The sequence below is a fragment of the Musca domestica genome, unplaced genomic scaffold (assembly GCF_030504385.1).
Source record: "Musca domestica strain aabys unplaced genomic scaffold, Musca_domestica.polishedcontigs.V.1.1 22, whole genome shotgun sequence".
NCBI classification, from domain to species: Eukaryota; Metazoa; Arthropoda; class Insecta; order Diptera; family Muscidae; genus Musca; species Musca domestica.
The window spans coordinates 11,831,366-11,853,433 of NW_026712262.1; the positions used below are offsets into that span (position 1 = coordinate 11,831,366).

The following is a 22,068-nucleotide window of genomic DNA, read 5'->3' on the forward strand; positions in this document are numbered from 1 at the left end:
TTTGATTATTTATGTCCCTTTTAAAAATAATAATTTTAATTTAACCTAGGTATTCCCTGCCTTACCCTTTGGAAACATTACCATCGTTCTCCACTAATAAACGTTGTTTTTATAAAAACAACAATAATGGTTTAAATGGATTAAGCCTGACCATTTTGCAACAACAAACGTATGGTATTCCGGACAAACAAAGCAAAACTGTTCTAATAAAAATTTTCTTTAGTATTTCATGGCGAAATTAAAAGGTAATCTCATTTGCCGATGTTCTTTTTTGTTTTGATGATATTAGCGACATTTTTTTACCGGAATTGTTTCAAATTTCGTATATAAAGTTCGTAATGGGTGCTACATACATATGACCAAGTTCGAAGATAGCGTTAGTGAACCGGAGTTGAATAAAAAATATATTTTTTGTTTTTTAATTTTTTTAGTATAAAATTTATGTAATAATTTGTGATTAAATAAGGCGAAACTTGTTCTGATCGTTATTTGGTGGTAACTGCCGTGGAACTGAAGCAATTTTCCATTTATGGTCATATTCTTTTACGCCCATTACCGTAAGATGGAAATTAATTTTTTGTGGTATGTAAATTGTGTGTCCATATTTTTCATCATGGTATAATTCAATGACAATTAAACAAATGTTCGGTCCCGTGCTACTTTCTAATATTCGTAATTTTATTTATGTTTCTGGCACAATATCCGACTGAATGAGTCCCAGATTGACATTTCGGAGGTTATTTCATGTTGACGTACACCCCAAATCTACCCCCAATCCGCCCAATATTCCCTTGGGGGTTACAAATTCAATAGAATGCAATTTTTTCTTTTCTGACCACACATTGGTTGGGAAAGTCGACTTGTGGGGACAACTAATGCGGGGACTATAAATGATATAAGTGGCCAAGACCCCGGAAATAGCTTAAATCATATGATGGTGATACCAAAGGGAGATCATTTTTATGCAAGGATGGTGTTTTCCCAATGTAGCAACATTTGACGAAATTAGTATGAAAAAATAAGGTTAAAATGTAAAATATACTTGAAATCTTGTTGTACCCTTATCCGGGGTTATGACCCATATCACCGATTTTAGATATCTTCCAAGATTAGGAAAAAATTCTGGAAGGATAAATCCTTTTCCGACTAAATGTCCAATTCGCTATACTATTTTGCGCACTTTATATTCGGTATTTCACTGATTACAGTCCGAATGAATGGTCCATGGTCCACGTTTTGAAATTAGTCCCATAACGCTTTGTCGGTAATTTTTGTTTGTTTAAATGTTATATATAAAATTTTATTTACGAAAATATGTTGGAATAAAAAAAAACAAATTTAAAAATTAAAAAAAAAAAAAAATATTGCACTACTTTAATGCGTTAATAAACAAATCCATTAGAAAAGTAGTAAAATGACATGCATTGTCCTTCGGATTTATTTATTTCATAGCAAATACCAAGCGTGCAATTTTTTCAAGTTGAGTGGCATACTTCCCCGTAATAAGCGTATCTCAAATTTATTGTTGTGTTGTTTTTTAGTGTTAGCCTAAGGCGTTGTGGGTTAATGGTTCTTATTAAAATCATATCCCAATCTGATCCGATTTAAATATAATTTTAAAAAATTTACATTTATACCAAATTCCGCCACAACTTTCATATTTCATTGAAATTGGTGCGTCAAATATGTGAAATCGGCCGAGAATATATATATGGGAGCTATATCCAAATCTTAACTAATTTCACATTTATTATTACAATTTATTATTATATTCCGCCACACATTCTGAATTTCATTGGAATCGGTCATATATATTCTGTTTGGTGCATAACATGTATGAAGTCGCCCGAAATATATATGTTAGCTATACCCAAACCTCAACCGATTTCAATATAATTTGGCAATTTTTTTCTGGTCCCAGATTTCGTCTCTCTTGCTTTGGGTGCTTCAAATATGTGAAATCGGCCGAGAATATATATGGGAGCTATAATCAAATCTGAGCGAATTTGAATATAATTTGTCAAATTTATTTTTGTACCAAATTTAGTCACTCATGGCGAATTTCATTGGAATCGGAAATACGTATCGTGTTTTTGCATCAAATATGTGAAATAGGCGGAAAATATATATGGGAGCTATATCCAAATCCGAACCGATTTTAATATAATTTGACTAATTTATTTTCTAATCAAAATCCCGCCACACATTCCCAATTTCATTGGAATCGAACATACATATCGTGTTTGGAAAATATATATGGGAGCTATACCCAAATCTGAACCGATTTCAATATATATATATATATATATATATATATATATAAAGAGTGATTTTTTAAGAGCTTGATAACTTTTTTTTTAAAAAACGCATAAAATTTGCAAAATCTCATCGGTTCTTTATTTGAAACGTTAGATTGGTCCATGACATTTACTTTTTGAAGATAATTTCATTTAAATGTTCACCGCGGCTGCGTCTTAGGTGGTCCATTCGAAAAGTCCAATTTTGGGCAACTTTTTCGAGCATTTCGGCCGGAATAGCCCGAATTTCTTAGGAAATGTTGTCTTCCAAAGCTGGAATAGTTGCTGGCTTATTTCTGTAGACTTTAGACTTGACGTAGCCCCACAAAAAATAGTCTAAAGGCGTCAAATCGCATGATCTTGGTGGCCAACTTACCGGTCCATTTCTTGAGATGAATTGTTCTCCGAAGTTTTCCCTCAAAATGGCCATAGAATCGCGAGCTGTGTGGCATGTAGCGCCATCTTGTTGAAACCACTTGTCAACCAAGTTCAGTTCTTCCATTTTTGGCAACAAAAAGTTTGTTAGCATCGAACGATAGCGATCGCCATTCACCGTAACGTTGCGTCCAACAGCATCTTTGAAAAATACGGTCCAATGATTCCACCAGCGTACAAACCACACCAAACAGTGCATTTTTCGGGATGCATGGGCAGTTCTTGAACGGCTTCTGGTTGCTCTTCACTCCAAATGCGGCAATTTTGCTTATTTACGTAGCCATTCAACCAGAAATGAGCCTCATCGCTGAACAAAATTTGTCGATAAAAAAGCGGATTTTCTGCCAACATTTTGGTAATAAAATTCAATGATTTGCAAGCGTTGCTCGTTAGTAAGTCTATTCATGATGAAATGTCAAAGCATACTGAGCATCTTTCTCTGGTCGATTAAAAGTGTTTTAGAAACTACGGGTCGGCAACGCGGACCGGGCCAGCCAGTATATATATATATATATATATATATATATATATATATATATATATATATATATATATATATATATATATATATATATATATATATATATATATATATCTCTATATATATAAATGTAAGATGTGTTAGTTACTACACTTATAACTTAAGAACCGCTGGACTGATTTTAACGACAAATTCGGAATTGTCTCCTCTCCGAAAAGGATAATATCCAAAAAAAATCGCGTAAAATTGTGATATATTAACATTTTCATTTTGTCTTTTCAAATGTACAATAGTAATGTTTTATTTTCCATGATTTTTTTCCATTTTGACTTACTTTTTTCTAATGTACATTTGTAGTGTTTTTTATATTATATTTATTTTTTTTTTTTTGAATTCGTATATTAATACCAATTTATTTAATTGACTTGATTTCTTGAGAACTGAAATTGATGGCGGGTTACATGGAAGTGTAATACCGAATTATGTGGTGGCGAAACGGAATAGATAATATCAAAATAATATAACGCGGTCACACCATCATACCGGGGTAGGGAACCATCATACAGATAATTGCCACATAGGAATTTATTTAAGTAAAGTCCCCACATTGGAGTATCCCCAAGTCCACTTTCACATCTAATGTGTGGTCAGAAAAGAAAATTTTGTATTCTATTGAATTTGTAACCCCCAAGAGAATATTGGTTGGGAACGAAGGTTTGGGATGTACATCTATATGAAATAAATTGTGAAAACATGAAGAAATTACAAATATAAGAAAGCAGCACGGGACCGAATATTTGTTGAATCATCAATGAATTATATTATGATGAAAATATGGACTTTAAGGGGTCTCCAACTTAAAATTTAAATGGCAAATAATATTTCCCATCTTATCATTCTGCCCTCAATTATTAGGTGGATAAACTATTTTTACTTATTTAAATCACGCGAAATGCTATGACATCCTATATTGTTCTGCTATATTTTTGATTTGGCCTCTATTTGTCATCTTGGATTATAAGGGGTAGAAGACAGTTTTCAGTGTAGGTCGATGTTTCGGAGTAGTGCCCATATAAAGAAGGTACCTCCTAATTTTACCATATTTCAAAGAATTTGGCTAATAATGTGTATAAGGAGGGTGAAAATCTTACTCAAAAATTTTAACATATCTACAAATTTTAGAATTTTCTCCATGTAATAATACCCTCTCAAGTCCACCTTTTGACGGACAAACAGACCGACATGGTTAGGGGGACTTATAAGGAATCTAATGTACAATCTAAGGTGGTAATGGGTTTAAAAAAGTAATTAACTTTGGCTATTCTTAAATTATTCAGCCCTCAATTATGTAGTATACAAAATACAGTAAATTCCAAATTACTGCTCATTTAACTGGAAGATTTTGCTACGATTTTTACCATATTAAAAATTAATTTGATCCCTTACATGGCGATAAGATTGATATATACTTTTTAATAGATTTGTATACCACATTCACACAGTTGAAGCCCACGGCTTAAAAATGGGTACAGGTATTTTAAAACACTTTTAATCGACCTGTACGTGAACACTTATATCAGTCATATCTGTTAATAATTATGCTTGGACAAATATGCATAATAGACAAAAACTACGGGCCGGCAACGCGGACCGGGCCAGCTAGTATATATATATGGCCCGGTCCGCGTTGCCGGCCCGTAGTTTCTGTTATTACCGATATAAGTGTTCACGTACTGGTCGAATTAAAGTGTTTTATAATACCTGTACCCATATTGAAGCCGTGGGCTTTGACACCGTGGACTTCAAATGTGTGATCCCCATGTAAGGGATCAAAAAATTTCTAGTATGGTACAAAATCGTAGCAACATTTTCCAGTCAAATGAGTAGTAATTTGGAATTTACTGTATTTTGTATTTTGTACACCTCATAATTGAGGGCTGAATGATTTAAGAATTGCCAAAGTTAATTACTTTTTTAAACCCATTAGCACCTCCGATTGTTCATTAGAGTCCTCATAAGTCCCCTTAATCATGCCGGTCTGTTTGTCCGCCAAAAGATAGCCTTTTGTAGATATGTTGACATTTTGATATGTTTTAGATATGTTGACATTTTTGTGTAAGATTTTCACCTCCCAAATGCACATTTTCAGCCGCATCCTTTGAAATATGGACACTACTCCAAAACATCGACCTACATTGAAAACTTTCTTCTACCTCTTATAATCCAAGATGACAAATAGAGGCCAAATCAAAAATATAGCAGAACAACATAGCATGTCAAATATATCATAGCATGTCAGAATAGTCAAATATTATTACTATTTTAAACCCATTGCCATTTAAATTGTAAGTTGGAGACCCCATAAAGTCCATATTTTTCATTATAGTATAATTCAATGACGATTCGACAAATAGTCGGTCCCGAGCTACTTTCTTATATTTGTAATTTGTTCATGTTTCCACAATTAATTTCATATAGATGTACTCCCAAAGAATTTTGTATTTTGAGCTCTCATTGGACGTATTATTGTCACATAAAAGAAGTAGTTTCACGCTTTGAAATGAGCCCCATTAGGCTTTTTCGGTCATTTTTTTTTTTTTTTAAATGTGTTCGCATCTTCCAGCTGAACCACGATGTATGCCCTGGAATAGATGTCAGTTAACATCGTATTTCGCACTTATTTCATTTTTTTTGATGAAAAATTGTATATAGTGAAAAATTATTCTTTATTTTGTTCACAAAAAATTCACTGAGTTCAATACGATAAAACAAATTAAAAAAACAAAGAAGAATAAAAAATTGAAAAAATCTTCAATTTGTTCGCTGACTTTTTACAGCAAATGTTTAAAGATCCTTACAAAGTTTGTCAATAGAATGTACTATTATTTTAAAATTCGATTCCATTGAATTTTTTTTTCGATTTTTCCCGATTTGAGAATTTTTGCAACGAGATCTCTTTTTCGTGATTTTTTATCGATTTTGAAAAAGTAATTATGTTTTAACTTTGGTGTGACCGCGTTAAATTATTTGGATATCATCTATTCCGTTTCGCCACCACATAATTCGGTACTACACTTCCATTTAATCAAGTCAATTGAAAAAAAATTGGTATTAATATTCGAATTCAAAAATAAAATATAAAAAACACTACAAATCGATAGTAAAGGATGAAAATTGCTGCAAACCGAGAATTGATCATCAACCCACGGACACAGAATTACGCTGTCCAAAAAGTCATAGATGCTAAATGAAAAAGACCCAAGCGTTAAATCAAAAGGGAGCAATAAGAGTTCCAAAGACAAAAAATGGTACTCAGGCCCCAAAACTCATACAACTCGTCTTTTTTTCTAACGAAATAAGGGTAGGAGCAAAACAACATGATCCTCTTAAGTGTAAAGTTAGCGTTTTTTATTACAAAACAATAATGACCTATGAAAACTATATCACACGATGTCGAAAGAATCAAAGAGCACAAATAGCTTATGATTATGAGAAACACGTTAAGGGTAATATGCAAATTAATGCAAACAGGAATCCCAGGAGGGATAATAGATAATAGAGTGATCTATCCAATAGCATCACAGCATGAACTACAAACCTAACCCGAACCAGTGGATATCGATGCAAATAGACAAAATTACAATTATACGAGAATGCCTACATATAGAAACAATAATTATAGTTCAAAGATCACAACAATCAATTCAATTACAACAATATAAGAAGATACCAACAACAGGCAATAAAAATACTTCATAATGGGTCAATCAAGTTATTGAAGCCACAAGCAAAAACACATAGAGTAAATGATTTGGTAGATAAAGGTACTGTCGAAAAAATAACAGAGAATATCATTTTTAGGACAAATGAAGGTCTGCCTTATATTATAAAGGTGGAACAGGGCACATGAAAAAATACACAATTTAAATAGATGCAGTTGCAATAAGTTTTTATATTAGATCAGGGATTTACGAGAATAAAAATATTTATGTATGGTAAAACGATTAGTGGGACTAAAATTATTATAAATTCGCCAATTTGGGTAGTTCCAAAATAGGGATTAAATGAGGATGAAACCCAAAGCAAGGAATGGTAATTGATTACTAAGAAATTAAATTATTATTGCGGATAAATATCCAATTCCAGAGATAGGCATTATACTTTCAAATATTGGACAGTCAAAATATTTAAGTACGACAGAATTGAAATCAGGATTTTACCAAATACTTATGAAAGAAGCGTATATCGAAAAACAGTATTCTCAGTTAACAAGCAGTTAACCAAGCATATTCCAAAGAGCAATGGATAACATATTGAGGGAATATATAGGTAAGTTCTGTTTCTTGAGATAAAAAAACTGCAATCAACTTCGGACTGCAGTCATTTCTAAAATTATTCCAGTGACAGCTTATTATATTGTTTACAAGCATTTTGGTGAGAATTTTCCAGAAAAAAATATTCGTGATGGAATTCACGCGCGATAGTGTGATTTCTTTATATTTGGCTGGAAAACCACAAGTGGCTATCGTTAGAGCACTCCAGTATTTAAATGTGAATAATTTTTTTGTATCTCGTACCATCGCTTGTTACCGTGATACTGGTAGCGTATCCCGACGTCAAGGAAGTGGACGGAAGAAAACAGTAGCATCAGCAGAAATGGTTCGAAAAGTAAAGAAGCGACTTGATCGAAACCTGCATCGAAGTGGCCGAAAAATGGCTCGTGAGCTGAACATATCGCAATATGCCAGAACTCAAGCGCCGGTCATGGTGATGATGTGGGCCGCAATAACAGGCGATGGTCGCTCTCCGCTCGTATTAATCGACCGTGGCACCAGAATAAATGCCGAATATTATCGAGAAAATATTCTGGAGGTGGTATATTAAAGCCTTGGTCACGCAAACATTTTGGCCGCAGACCTTGGACACAGAATTTAACACCATCGAACTCAGCACGCGCCACCCAAGAATGGTTACAAAATGGGGGTTTTCGCTTCATTTCCAGCGCACAATGGCCACCAAAATCTCCAGATACCAATCCGTTGGACTATTGTGTCTGGAGTATTTTGGAAAGCAAGGTTGGCACTAAAAAATATCAAAGTGTCGATCACCTCAAGCGCTTCGCCGGGAATGGGCCAAAATACCGCAGAGCAACATTCGGGCGGCGTGTGGTGGTTTCAAGGGCCATTTGAAGGCCATAATTCATGCTAAAGGTGACCAATTCGAACAAATCTAAACTTATTCTAAAATTTGATGCTATTTCCGACATTTTTGCTTTCATTCAATAAAATTAAAAAAAAAAATGTAAAAATTATGGCGTTTGACTTAGTTTTTTAGTTTTTAGTTTTGCGAGTGTAAAGTCAAATGCAATTGATGCAGACTGCATGAACTTACACTTTGAAGCACTCAAAATCATCTCGATCCCCAAACTAGTGTTGACTTCAGACCCATCTCATTTCTATGCTATATTTCGAAGGATTTTGAGAAAACGCCGCATACGCAAATGTTGGACTACCTCCACCGACTGTTATTGTTGTCCCAACAAAAATTAGGCTTTCGTAAGGACCATAGTTGCATTACAGCGTTTATATATATAGCCGAATCAATCCGAAATGACATCTTCTAGACCACTCTAAAGCATTCAACTGTGTTGATCATATTAATTTATGCATAAAACTTTGAAGATTTTTCAATTTAACAACAAAAATCATATCTGTCCAACAGATTTCTATACGAATTGTTAGTACTTAAAGGAGATCCTCAACGTTTATAGGCCCTCTTCTTCTTAGTGTGTATGCCAACGACTTGCCTTGTCAATTAATACACAGTAAAACTATTATGCACGTAGATTATGTCAAAGTGTTTATGTCTAGTCCAGTAAATAATGACGAGCATTCAAACTTAGCCAAAGGAGACGAAACATTTTTAAGAAAATACAAATATGAAATTATAGTCACAAAAACTGACAAAGGAAATAAAACAGTGATTATGTACAGAGACACTTACAAACATGGTATGGAAACGCTTTTAGCGGAAAAAAACATACAGAATATTGAGAATGGACACCACACAAAAGTTACAACGAAGAAATTAATGGATTTGCACAAACAAAATTACATAATCATGGATTTGCACAAACAAAATTACATAATTGCTGAGAAAAGTTCAAATTAACAACACATGCATCCAATGCTCCGAGATTATACGGTCTTCCTAAAGTACACAAGCCAAATATGCATTTACGACCAATATCATCTTAAAAACTTTCAAAACATTTCGGAGAAATACTTAAACGTATTATTATAGATAAATATAATATGAAGAAATAGGTGGAATTGAAAAAAAACTGGACGAACTTTTAATATCGTCCAACATGAGGTAAAAAATAATGCTATGTTTTCACTCACTTTCAATCACGTTGTTCGCTCTCAGAATTATCTTATTTTATCATTCATTTAACTATTTTTATTCATGTTTTGATCTTTTTGTATAAATGTTGACATTTTACACATATTTTTGTATTTCTGTTTTTAAATTCGGTTGGAGAGTCACTTCTCAAAAATTTTTTGTCGGTACGAACATTTTCAAAATATTTCCTCTTTTGTTTCCAGTTTTCTGTCAAATTTTCAACACGTGGACAAAAAGCGTACCCCGGATGAGAGAGAAAACAAACCCCACTCACATTAATGGGTTATTAGCAAGCGTTAGTAATTCCAGCTACAGAAAATAAATTTATCAGATAAAAAATACAATTATCTACATACAATCTATTGATCATTTAAATACGAAATTATATTAGATTTTATTGTATCTATATCCATAACTAAATCTACATAGGAATATAAATAATTGAAATCAACACTCATTTTGCTGACAGGGTCGCCCATCGCATAGTTTGAGCGATGTAATTCAGTATATAAAAATTGATAATATCTACTAGTTCTAAAAGGAACATTTATTCTAATAGACGAAATAAGAAAATCAGATGGTACAGTACCATTTAAATTTTTATAATGTTATTATACAATTAAATATAATGCGTCTACTTGTTAATGAAAGTAATCGAATTAATTTTAACCTGCTAGTATAAGAAGGTAGAACAAAACTATTGTTCCAATTTAAACCTCTTGAAGCAAAAAGCAGGAATTGCTTCTGCACGGACTCGATTTTATCGAAATAAAAAGTATATTGAGGGTCCCACACAAAGGAACCATATTCTAATATTGCTTTAACAAGACACGAATATAGTTGTTTAGTCACATATGGATCAGAAAATTCTTTGGCCCAACGCTTAATAAAACCTAAGACACCGGATGCATTATTTACCATAGAGATCAGTGAAGGAATCTACAGTTGATAACACATATCCATTTATGCTTTAATAATTTGATATAGGCTTAGATATAATAAAACACATACGCTTAATTTTTTTTAAATTCAACTCCATGCCATTGAGATGACACCACTTAAAAAGCTATTTAAATTTCTTAGCAATAAGTCAAAATTTATTTGAGATTTATGAGTCATGAATAGTTTTATATCATCAGCGTACATTAATAATTTAGAATACTCAATTGAATTTGGTAGATCATTAACAAACAATGAAAATAAAACTGGTCCAAGATGACTTCTTTGTGGAACATCAATAGATTTAGAATGACAACCTTCAAACAAAACTATCGTTGACCTATCGCGCAAATAGGATGAAATCCATAAAACCAAATGCTATAAGTTCAAGTTTTAACAAAATTACTTATGATTGACTTTATCAAACGCTTTGCTGAAATCGGTATAAATTGTATCAGTTTGACTGTTGTGAACAAACCCTTTAATTGCCTCTGATGAAAATTGAATAAGATGGGTAATGGTTGAGAGTCCAGTGCGGAAACCATGTTTAAATGGACTTGGGATTGATTTGACTTTATGGGAAATTACATCAGTAATTCGTTCTTCAAACAACTTTGGAATGGCACTCAACTTTGCAATTCCTCTATAATTTGAAACATCTACTATGCTGCCAGAACTATATAGGGGCACCAAATACCACCAAAAAATTTTTTTTCAATCAGAATGGAAATGACAAAATTTAAGTGAATAATCGTACAAAAGTTTTAAAGGGACTGACAAAATATTTGAACATAATTTTAATATTACACTGGGAATGCCATCCGGGCCCGGACTTTTAATTACTTTTAAATGACGTAGACCTTTTGAAATTTCTTGGGACTGAAAATATGGTATTTCTGGTAATTTATATGGATAGGAAAAATTTTGCGGAAAGTTGTCATAAGAATAGACAGACGCGAAAAATTTAACAAAACATTCAGCAATTTCAGTATCGGAAACATTTATTATTATCAACTATTAATACAAAAGGTTTAGATGTTTTTCTTTTTAAATTTACAATCAAAAACTTTTTTGCTGGTTGCGTTGAGCTTTTTGGATTTATTATACTATTCAGTGACATTAATATACACACTGTTGGATGATAATTATCTTCGGGTATTTAGATAGCAAGGACTCTTAAAATGTCAAAATACTGTGCGATATTAATAAATGCTAAATAAAGAATTTTTCAATAACTATTTTATGCACTGTTTATTTGATGAAGGTCTAGTCGCAAAAACGATTCACAACATCAAATGAAAAATGGTTAGAGTTTCCAGATGGGGTTAAAGGAGTCAACGATTCTGAATCTGCCAATGAGAACCACTTTATAGATAGATGGCAAGTTGAAATCAGCAAGGACCAAAATATAATCAATAACATCCATTTTCTGAACTATTGATGATATTGCTGAAATATGGCGATAATATAAGGTAGCATCTGACGATGGAGGTATATAAGAACATGAGAAAAAAAATTTACATTGGCCCAAATCGACAATTATGCTGATAAATTCAATATCATTTAGTTCAACTATATTTGAGTGATATGTTGCATCAACAGCAATGTTCTTATTTCAACGATCTTTGCGATTTATTGATATATTCGGTATGTTAACACATATTTATCTACATACATATTTATATTTAAGTTGTAGTTTAGTTGTGACGTATTTACAGCTTCATTCTAGTTTGTTAATTCAGCATTTTCATGTAAGCCATTTATTAACGTTTATTTAGGTTCAATAACAATTTCATTTATTCACTTTGTATTAATAATATTTGACCTAGTTTTACTTTATGCAAGTAATCAAATATGCTAAGAAATTATTTGTATAAAAGAATGAAAATAATAAAGAGTTATTCGGTTGTCTTTTATGAAGCGACCATAACCAATTTGGATTTATTTAATAATCATCGCCTTTCCTTCAAGTTTATGTGCTTGTAAGGAGAATTTTAAGGACTGTAAGAGTCAGTTCAAATTTATGTGTTTGAACTGAATCCCACTATGCCCGATTTATATTAAAAATTTTTGGTGACCCCGACGTGATCGTTTACACACATCCTTTTGCCCACAAGTGGTAAATGATTTTGATCGTAATACGCGTTCGTTAACACACCTCCTTTTACCCCACAAGTGGTAAAGGATTTGAATCGTAATACGCGTTCGTTTACACACATCCTTTTACCCCACAAGTGGTAAAGGATTTGAATCGTAATACGCGTTCGTTTACACACATTTTTTACCCCACAAGTGGTAAAAGAGATTGATCGTGATACGTGTCGTTAAACACAGCCTTCTGCCCCACAAGTGGTAAAGGACTTGGCAACATATATCCGGTTTTGTCAGACGTGATACACACGCATCTTGTACACAAATTTCTTTGGAAAAAATTTAAATGTCAACAATGGCATCGCTTCAAGACCTTATAGTCCAACAAGAACTAAGGGGCAGTAATTTCGAATAATTCATAGCGACAATTAAGAAGGCATCACTTGAAAGAAGCGTAAGGAGCTAGAGCAGCTTTGACAGACGTTTGAATCGGCAGAAAACCGGATCCGCAAAGATCCATCACTGGCAGAGGATGATCCGTATATAGCGGAGAATCTGCGCCAGGCCATAGGAGAAAAGTTCAATGCAACAGTGGACTATATAAAGGCGGAGTTGGAGAAGCTGAAGTCTGCCAAGGTCAATCCAGATAAACCCGCAAAGGCAAGATTGCCAGAAAATTATTCAGAACCCCGAGAATCAGCCCAGGTTAAGGAACCTGCGTCGGCTCAAGTTGAGGGACTGGCCCGAAGGGTAAAGGCGAGAATGACAGCCCTCGGTCGCCTTCTGCAGAGTTTGGAAAATATAGAAACGGGACAGTCAAACCAAGTCTATGTGATAAAAGAAGAGTCGATTAAAGGGCTGTGGAGGCCTGTACGATGAAATTTGGCAACAGGTCGATGATCCTTCGAGAATCGGGCTGAATCAAGACAACTACGATAGTCTAGAAGATGCGGTCCAAGGCTGGCAATACTGAAAGATAAATGCGGTGGCAATATAACAAGCACACCTCAATTGGGCCCTGAACAACGTGGATATTGATACTTCGTCGTGGGACGCGCTATTGATCCAATTGATTACGAAGAAGTTGGATCATGCGTTGTACACACGGTTTATGCAATCGTTAAAAAGACCGAAGGACGTCCTTTCCATGAAAGATATCTTTGCATTTTTGGAATTGCAGTTTGAGTCAATGGAATCGATTGGGAAAGTGGCAACTGCTCACAAAGGTTCAAGCAAAGCTGTTTCGTCCATAACATCAATGGAGAATCACAGTAATTGCAAGCTATGCACAAATGGTCAATATCGTCTTTATCAGTGTAAGCAATTCTTGGCGATGTCGGAATCTGAAAGACTCCAATAAGTACAACAACATAAAATGTGCGTGAACTGTTTTAAGGCTGGTCATATAGCGAAAAACTGCACATCTGGTAACTGCAAGAAATGTAATAATAAACACAATACGTTGTTACATTTATCAAGGAGATCTCAATCATCATCAAGGGGCTTAAATCAAACGTCAACCACAAGCAGCAATCATACACCAGTCAATACTGCTGTAATTTCTTCGGCATCAGCAGAAGATCAGAAGAACATAATTCTTGCCACTGCGAGAGTCACCATAAAAGCTGCAAATGGTATGTCAGGCGAGTTCAGAGCTGTGCTTGATTCCGGTTCACAAGTAAATATTGTTACAGAACGGCTGATTAAAAGGTTATCAATTGCAACAACGGAGACCTCTTTGTCTATTGACGGAGTTGGAAAAATCCAGAAGAAGGCTTATCATCGCGTGAACATGCAAATGTTGTCTAACAATTCTGGATTTTCATTTGCATTTGTTTTACCAACGATTATACCTGCACAACCGAATCACGATTTGGACATATCTGGCAGATTCCAACGAGCATTAAATTGGCGGATCCAAATTTTAATATTCAAGGAAAAATTGACATCCTACTCGGGGCGGAGTTTTACTTCAGCCTAATGCAACCGGCTACAATAAAACTGAATAATAATCAACCAATTCTGCAGAATACTGCGCTTGGCTGGATTGTAGGCGGCTTAATAAAACAATCATCAACGAACGTCACATCAGCAGCGCTAACATGTGCAATTTTCGATAGTGAAACTTCACTGGCACAAGCAATTGAGAAGTTATGGAAACTCGAAGAAGTAGCATCAACAGAAAGGGTAATGACTCCGCTGGAAACCTGCAGCGAGTCTCATTATAATCAGCATGTCCAGACGGATCAGAACGTTCGATTCATTGTTAGTCTTCCTTTCCAAGAATCTCCAACAACATTGGGAAAAACTCATGCGATGGCGTATAACCGGTTCATGAGTCTTGAACGTCGGCTTTTTCAGAAGGATGATATCCGCATGCAATACATCAAGTTCATGCAGGAATATGAAATGCTAGAACACATGCAGAAAATTGACGTAAATATAGTGTCGAACCCTAAATATTTTATTCCGCATCACTGTGTGCTTAAACCAGATAGTACCACGACAAAATTAATTGTGGTATTTGATGCATCCGCGAAAACGTCATCGGGTCATTCGCTAAATGACTTAATGTACACAGGACCAACTGTGCAAAGTGAACTGTTCTCTATCCTGCTACGGTTCCGATTACCAAAGTTTGTCTTCACAACTGACATTGAAAAAATGTATAGATAAATCTTAATTCACCCCGATGATCAGAAATATCAACTGACCATTTGGAGGGAAGACCCATCGCACCCAGTTAGCTATTACAAGTTCAATACTGTTACATATGGAACTCGTGCAGCACCGTACCTTGCCACAAAGTGTCTACAGAAAATCGCAGACGACAACTTGGATCGCTATCCCCTTGGTTCAGAAATGCTAAAAGAAAACTTTTATATGGACGATGGTCTCGGTGGTTCCGATAGCTTAAACATAGCGATGGAGACGCAAAAGGAATTGATAATCATTTTGAAAAAGCATGGCTTCAACTTAAGAAAATGGTCGTCAAACAGTCCAAGATTGCTAAAGGAATGGGAAGTCAATCTAGATTTTGATGAAAGCAAAACGATAAAGACTTTGGGACTATTTTGGATGCCTCAGGCCGACCATTTTCGCGTGAAGGCAAATATTGATCATTGTCAAGTAATAACGAAACGATCAGTTACGTCTGAGCTAGCGAAACTCTTTGATCCACTTGGTCTGCTTGCACCAATTGTTGTAAAAGCAAAGATGTTTATCCAGCAGCTGTGGCAACTTGCATTAGGATGGGATGAACCATTGCCCGAAAAACTTTGTGCTACTTGGAAAACATTTCGAAGCGAGTTGGAAGGTCTCAACAATTTCAAAATACCACGACATGTATTCGGTGGGCAGATTCCGGTAAAGGTGCAATTACACGTGTTTGCCGATGCGTCGGAGAAAGCGTTTGGCGCTGCTGTATACATTCGCTTTGTTACAAAGGATGGTCTCGTAGCTGTACGACTGTCTGCGCTAAATCCAGAATTGCTCCGTTGAAACAGCAAACACTTCCTCGACTAGAGCTATGTGCCGCAGTGGTAGCAGCTGAACTGGGTAATAGAGTAAGGATTGACTTAAAGCTTCAAAGTCATCCCATGTTTCTAAGCACCGACTCGGAAATTGTCCTTGCCTGGATAAAATCCCAGTAAACCTTATATAAGACATTTGTGGCAAATAGGGTGTCAGTTATTCAAACATTGTCATTACCAGAGCAATGGAAGCATGTTCCGTCAAAGGAGAATCCTGCCGACATGCTTTCTCGAGGCCTGCAACCAGTAGACCTATATAAGAGCCGATTATGGTTTCATGGTTCAGTTTTTCTGCACGGAAAGGAGCAGTTGTGGCCTGCTAAATGTCCTCCTCAAAATGCTCTTACAAATAACATGGAGCTAAAGGTTGTCGCTACGACTGCTATAGTAACCTCTGACATCCACTTTATAGATGGAATTGATCACAAAAATTTCTTCAGGAGATTACAAAGGATTGTGTCATACGTCCTCAGATTCATAAGAAATGCGCGGATGCAAAGGTCTCAGCGGCCCAGAAGTAAGGCCCTTAACCCTGAGGAGTTAGATGACTCCCTCCTGTTAATTACTCATGCAATACAATCGGCAGAATTCGCAACTGAAATAAAAGAGTTGAAAGCTGAGAAGCAAATTAGCAAACACAGCTCTCTATGCAGCCTGTCGCCGTACTTGGATGAAGAAGGTGTCCTTCGCGTAGGTGGAAGACTGGAACATTCTATGCTTCAACCGGAGGCAAAACATCCAATAATATTGCCATATAAAGGTCCATTAGTAAAATTGTTTTTTACGACGATTCATGAAGAAAACAAACATTGTGGACATCAAGCGCTGTTAAACACAATAAGACAACGATTTTGGCCAATCAGAGGGAAAATAACTGCCAGATCAACGATTCAAAGATGTATAAGGTGCACCAGAGCACGACCCCAGCTGTATCAACAAATAATGGGACAGCTGCCAGCAACAAGAGTGACTCCCGCACGGCCATTTATAAACTCTGGAGTTGACTATTGTGGGCCATTTTGGATACATAACAAAGTGAGGGGTAATCGACCAACCAAGGCTTATGTAGCTGTCTTCTGCTGCTTTGCGACAAAGGCACTTCACCTAGAACTTGTGTCTGATTTATCCACAGAAGCTTTTATTGGCGCACTTAAACGCTTCATTGCGCGGCGTGGACACTGCCAAAACATATATTGCGACAATGCTACGAACTTTGTTGGAGCCAAGAATAATTTAGCGGAGCTATCTGAAAATATATATTCGGATAAAGCACAAGAATCAATTATTTCAACCTCAAGCGCTAACGGCAATCACTTTCATTTCATCCCACCAAGAGCACCGCATTTCGGAGGTTTATGGGAAGCAGCAGTAAAGTCCGCGAAACGCCTCTTGATACGTAGCGTGGAATTGGAAACGATCATAATCGAGATAGAAGCAATCCTAAATTCCCGGCCGCTCACGCCTTTGTCAAACGATCCTGATTGTCTTGAAGCATTCACACCACGACACTTTTTAATTGGGGAGGCTTTAACTACACAAGTAGACAGCAGAGCAGAATCTGTTAAGACATCCAGCATATCTCATTGGTCTCACATATCAAGCAGCAGTTCTGGAGAAGATGGTCGGATGAATACCTCCACGAACTGCAACAACGGAACAAATGTAGGAGAAAGATGAACAATCTTCGGAAAGGTGATATGGTCATCACCAAGGAAAATAATTTACCACCGATGAAGTGGCCATTGGGAAGAATTCTCAATGTGTTCGCTGGTGACGACGGAGCTGTACGAGTTGCTGATGTGAAAACATCAACTGGAGTATACAAACGGGCCATTCAGAGGCTGGCTCCATTGTTTCCAGAGGAGCATAGTGAATTATCCACAGACCAGACAACGCAGGGTGACATCTGCTCTTCTAGGCAAGAGGAAGATGGGAAATATACCATACCGAGGAAAAGAATAAAGATCGCAAATAGCTCCATAAAGCACTCTAATAGCCATTAAGCCAGAAAAGTCATACTTGGCTACAGATGCGCAAAGAGACGAATACATACTTTTCCAACCTGAGGACATATCAAGATGCCTTAAACCAAAGAATGACGAATACATATGTAGAAATCAGCGGTCCAAACTCCGGAGGAATTTTAAGGACTGTAAGTGTCAGTTCAAATTTATGTGTTTGAACTGAATCCCACAATTTCTAGGTCCGATTTATATTAACACGGTATGCAATATAGATGGATTTAACCAAGTTTCGGAAAATGATAAAATATTGTATTCAAAAGCAAAACTATCAGTGTATAAGCGAGATAATTTAGATTTTATCCCCTTACATTCTGATTGCAAATTGATAAATCATTTTTTTATTTTTTTGAAGCAGGAACTGGTAAGGTATATGAGCTAAATTTTATGATTTTTCCACAATTTTTTTTAAAATGCCCTAGCAAGCCAAAATTCATTCGTAATTACCATATCGAAATGATTTTGATGTAATACAACTTTGAAAGAAAATCTACTTTCTGAGAATGACGAACGTAGTTTACAACATCTCAGGAAGTAATCTTCTTCGATTTTCGACTTTATATAAGAACTTATGTCCTCAGTAGATGTATCTGGTGCGAATCTCGATACAAAAACCATTTTCATGGCCAGAGCCATAGATAATGGTTGATCTTTAACTTGTAGAGATTTTGAAACTGAGTTGGAAGAAGCAACCTCAGGTGCGTTGATGGCGGTTGCCTTAGATTCTTTTTTCATTCATAATTTTCAGTCTTCCCGAAAATTTTTAAAATTTCATAAAATTTTTCTATTTTGAAATGACATAATTTATTTTTTCGTTACGTGCTCTCATTTCTTAGGGATGGCACACTTCATCGCAGTTCTGAGAGTGATTTTAATGTAACAAATAACAAAAATCTTTGTTCGCTCAGAAAATTTTGTGTAGGGAATCAGGTAGATATTTCATAATTAATGGCCGAACAACGAATATCCATGTGAACTTAGTATAGAAAGTCTCTGCATTAGTTATTCGAACGAATCCATATCAAAATGCCAATTCCAGTGAATTCCGTTGGAAAAGGAATTTAAAGCCTTCAAATTATAAATCGTGGGCGGTATGGTATGAGCGAATTTCCAAAATTTGATATAGACATATATAATTGTCTGTTAGGCGGATTCTAATCAATAGCGAATTTAAAATGACAGATTATTAAACAAATTCAAATTGTGGCTAAAATAATTAGAATACCAAACATCGGGCGATACGTGATAAAATGTTGACTTATATAGACAAAGTTATACCACAGCAGATGAATTAATTACAAAATCTAAACAACATATTTAAAATAATTCGGTGGAAAAATCCGCCTAGAATCATGAAAATACGAAATATCGGGAGGTACCATTATAGGAATACGTTAACTATATAATCAATGTTCTGCCAATGGGTTCTACCATTACAAACCAATCCCACGGCGGCTGGTTCTATGTACCGGATTGACTCGGAAGTACAATTGTCCGACCAGGGGCCGCCAACACAGCAAAGACATGTTCGTGTTCGTCCATTTTTCTGATGTGGGAGCAACATTACCCGGAATGTTTGCTCCGTATTCTCTTGGTCCGAGCCGGGATCGAGACCAACCCCGGACCATGGTTCTGCTCCGTTTGTCATAATCGCATCCACCACATATCGGTCTTGGTGAGATGCAACGGATGCATGCAGTGGGTGCATTTCCGGAATTGTTCCGGCTTAAACCGGATACAGGAGTACAACAATAGGGACTACATTGCTTTCTGCTGCGTCAATGTAGACCCCAGTGAGTCTTCATCTTCGGCGTCCTCATCGTCGTCGCAATATGAGACTCCCCCGCAATCTCCTCAACAGCAATTTACGCAGCAGTTGGCGCTACACATTGCTGTTCAATTTTCGGATAATGCGTAATTTCTCCAGTTTAATTGTGATGGTCTCCGTAAGATTAACGAAATTGTAAGCTTCATGAATCGGAAGAACATCAAGGTCGCAGCGATCCAGGAAACGAAGCTGAGTACCACCTGCAGGCTTCAAAGTTATGATGGATATAACGTACTGTGGAAGGATCGCTCCAGGGGTGGAGGCATTCCTATTGCACCACTCTGTCCAGTACAGACCTGTCTCGCCTGAGTTTGACTCTAGTGACCCGTACATGGAATGTGGTCAAGTGTGCAACCGCCGAGGTAGAGGTGCTCAACGTGTACATTCCGCCGTTAAATAGCTGTGCCCCACGTTATATGCCTAATATCAGTTCACTTCTGGCAGGCAATAACCTGGTGTTAGGGGATTTCAATGCCCATCATGAATTACGGCATTCCGTCCTAGGTAATGACCAGAGAGGCATGGCGCTGATAGCTCCACGTTTTGCACAGTGAATGAGGACGCGCCCACCAGAATAAGGGGAGACTGCCACAGTCCTCCGGAAATATCCATCGTGTCCCCATGTCTGACAAATGACGTAACTTGGCAATCAGTCATTTCTCTAGGATCACATCACCTCCCCATTATTATCGCCATGAACAGGGAACATCATCAAAGCTGCAGCCGCTCGCTATATACCTGCTGGTCGAATACCTGAAATAAGACCAAATTTCCCAGCAGGATTAGCAAACGAGCGAGATGAGCTTCGCCGTACTAACCCCAGAGTCAGGGAACTTACCAGAATACCGCCCTGAGAACTGCAACAGGGTGCCTCCTCATGACTCCTGTGGACCATTTACATGAGGAGAGGAAGGTTCTTTCCTTACGTCAGCATAATCATATGCTTTCGTTGCAGTACCTGCTTGGGTGTTATCGTGGAAGTCACCCTAACCACCATATGGTGGATAGAACTCCCCCACCCAGGCGTTTCAGGAAGGACCTGCATGATCTAGAGTGAGAGGCCTATCAAGCGGGTCTGAATAGCATTCATACTGATGCAGTCGCAGAGGTAGTTAATAATTACAGTATGAATGCAATACTCGGAGTCCACCCCCATCCATTGCAGCTGAAGAACGTCGGCAGTCAGAGAAATGGAAACCGAACGAACACAGATGTATGAGCTGCTACAACAACAACAACCATTACAAACTCTACATTACAATTTTTACATGGACCGATATACCTAATTTAGCAATGCAAAATATTATGCCCTACGTCAAATAATATGTATCTAATATTCAACAGAAAAACGGTCACTTTAAAATGAATTTAGAATTTAAAAATATTATTATTTTATAGAGTCTTCGACGAATATTTGGAGCTTTTACAAATAGAATGAAAAATTCAATATACCCATCATTCCAAAGTTAAGGGTATAGAAATCCAAATTATATAACGTAAAGCGTTTAAATAAGATGTGTTTTGTCACGTACTAAAAGTTTCTTCGAAATAGCATATTATGTAAAAACTTACCCATAGATTCTTCGTCTGCGAATTCATTTGATTTTTCTTTCCACAATTGAATTGTAGATCCGCCGGTTAAAAGTCGGGTACCTTCCAAATTCCAGGACAGGGTAATTACATGGGAATGACTAGTGAACGATCCAGTCTGAACCCATCTAAGATATCAAAAGAACAAAAAAAATAATTTCGGTTTTTACTTCGAATACATTTTAAACCAATAAATGTTGTGAATAATTGAAAAAAATTATGATTTACGTTATATTTTTTTTATTTCCTTTAGGTTCTTACCACACCACACCACAAATATTAAGTACTTGTATTAATCAAAATACGAATTGCGATGAAGAAATAAAGTGAAGATGTTAAATTTTGTTGTATGTTGTTTAAATGGAAATGCTAATGTAATCTATATATATAAAAGAAAGTTGTGTTAGTTACTACGCGTATAACTTAAGAACCGCTGGACTGATTTTAA

General features: G+C 36.1%; 1 protein-coding gene across 1 annotated transcript in view; it reads right to left on the reverse strand.

The window, feature by feature from the left end:
• Positions 1 to 22,068, reverse strand: part of LOC101893497 (dmX-like protein 2) — a gene marked incomplete in the record, with an annotated part of 462,308 nt that overhangs the window by 351,610 nt on the left and 88,630 nt on the right. Inside the window, 1 exon segment of the mRNA XM_059123050.1 lies at positions 21,603 to 21,748. Coding sequence (XP_058979033.1) covers positions 21,603 to 21,748 — 146 coding nt within the window.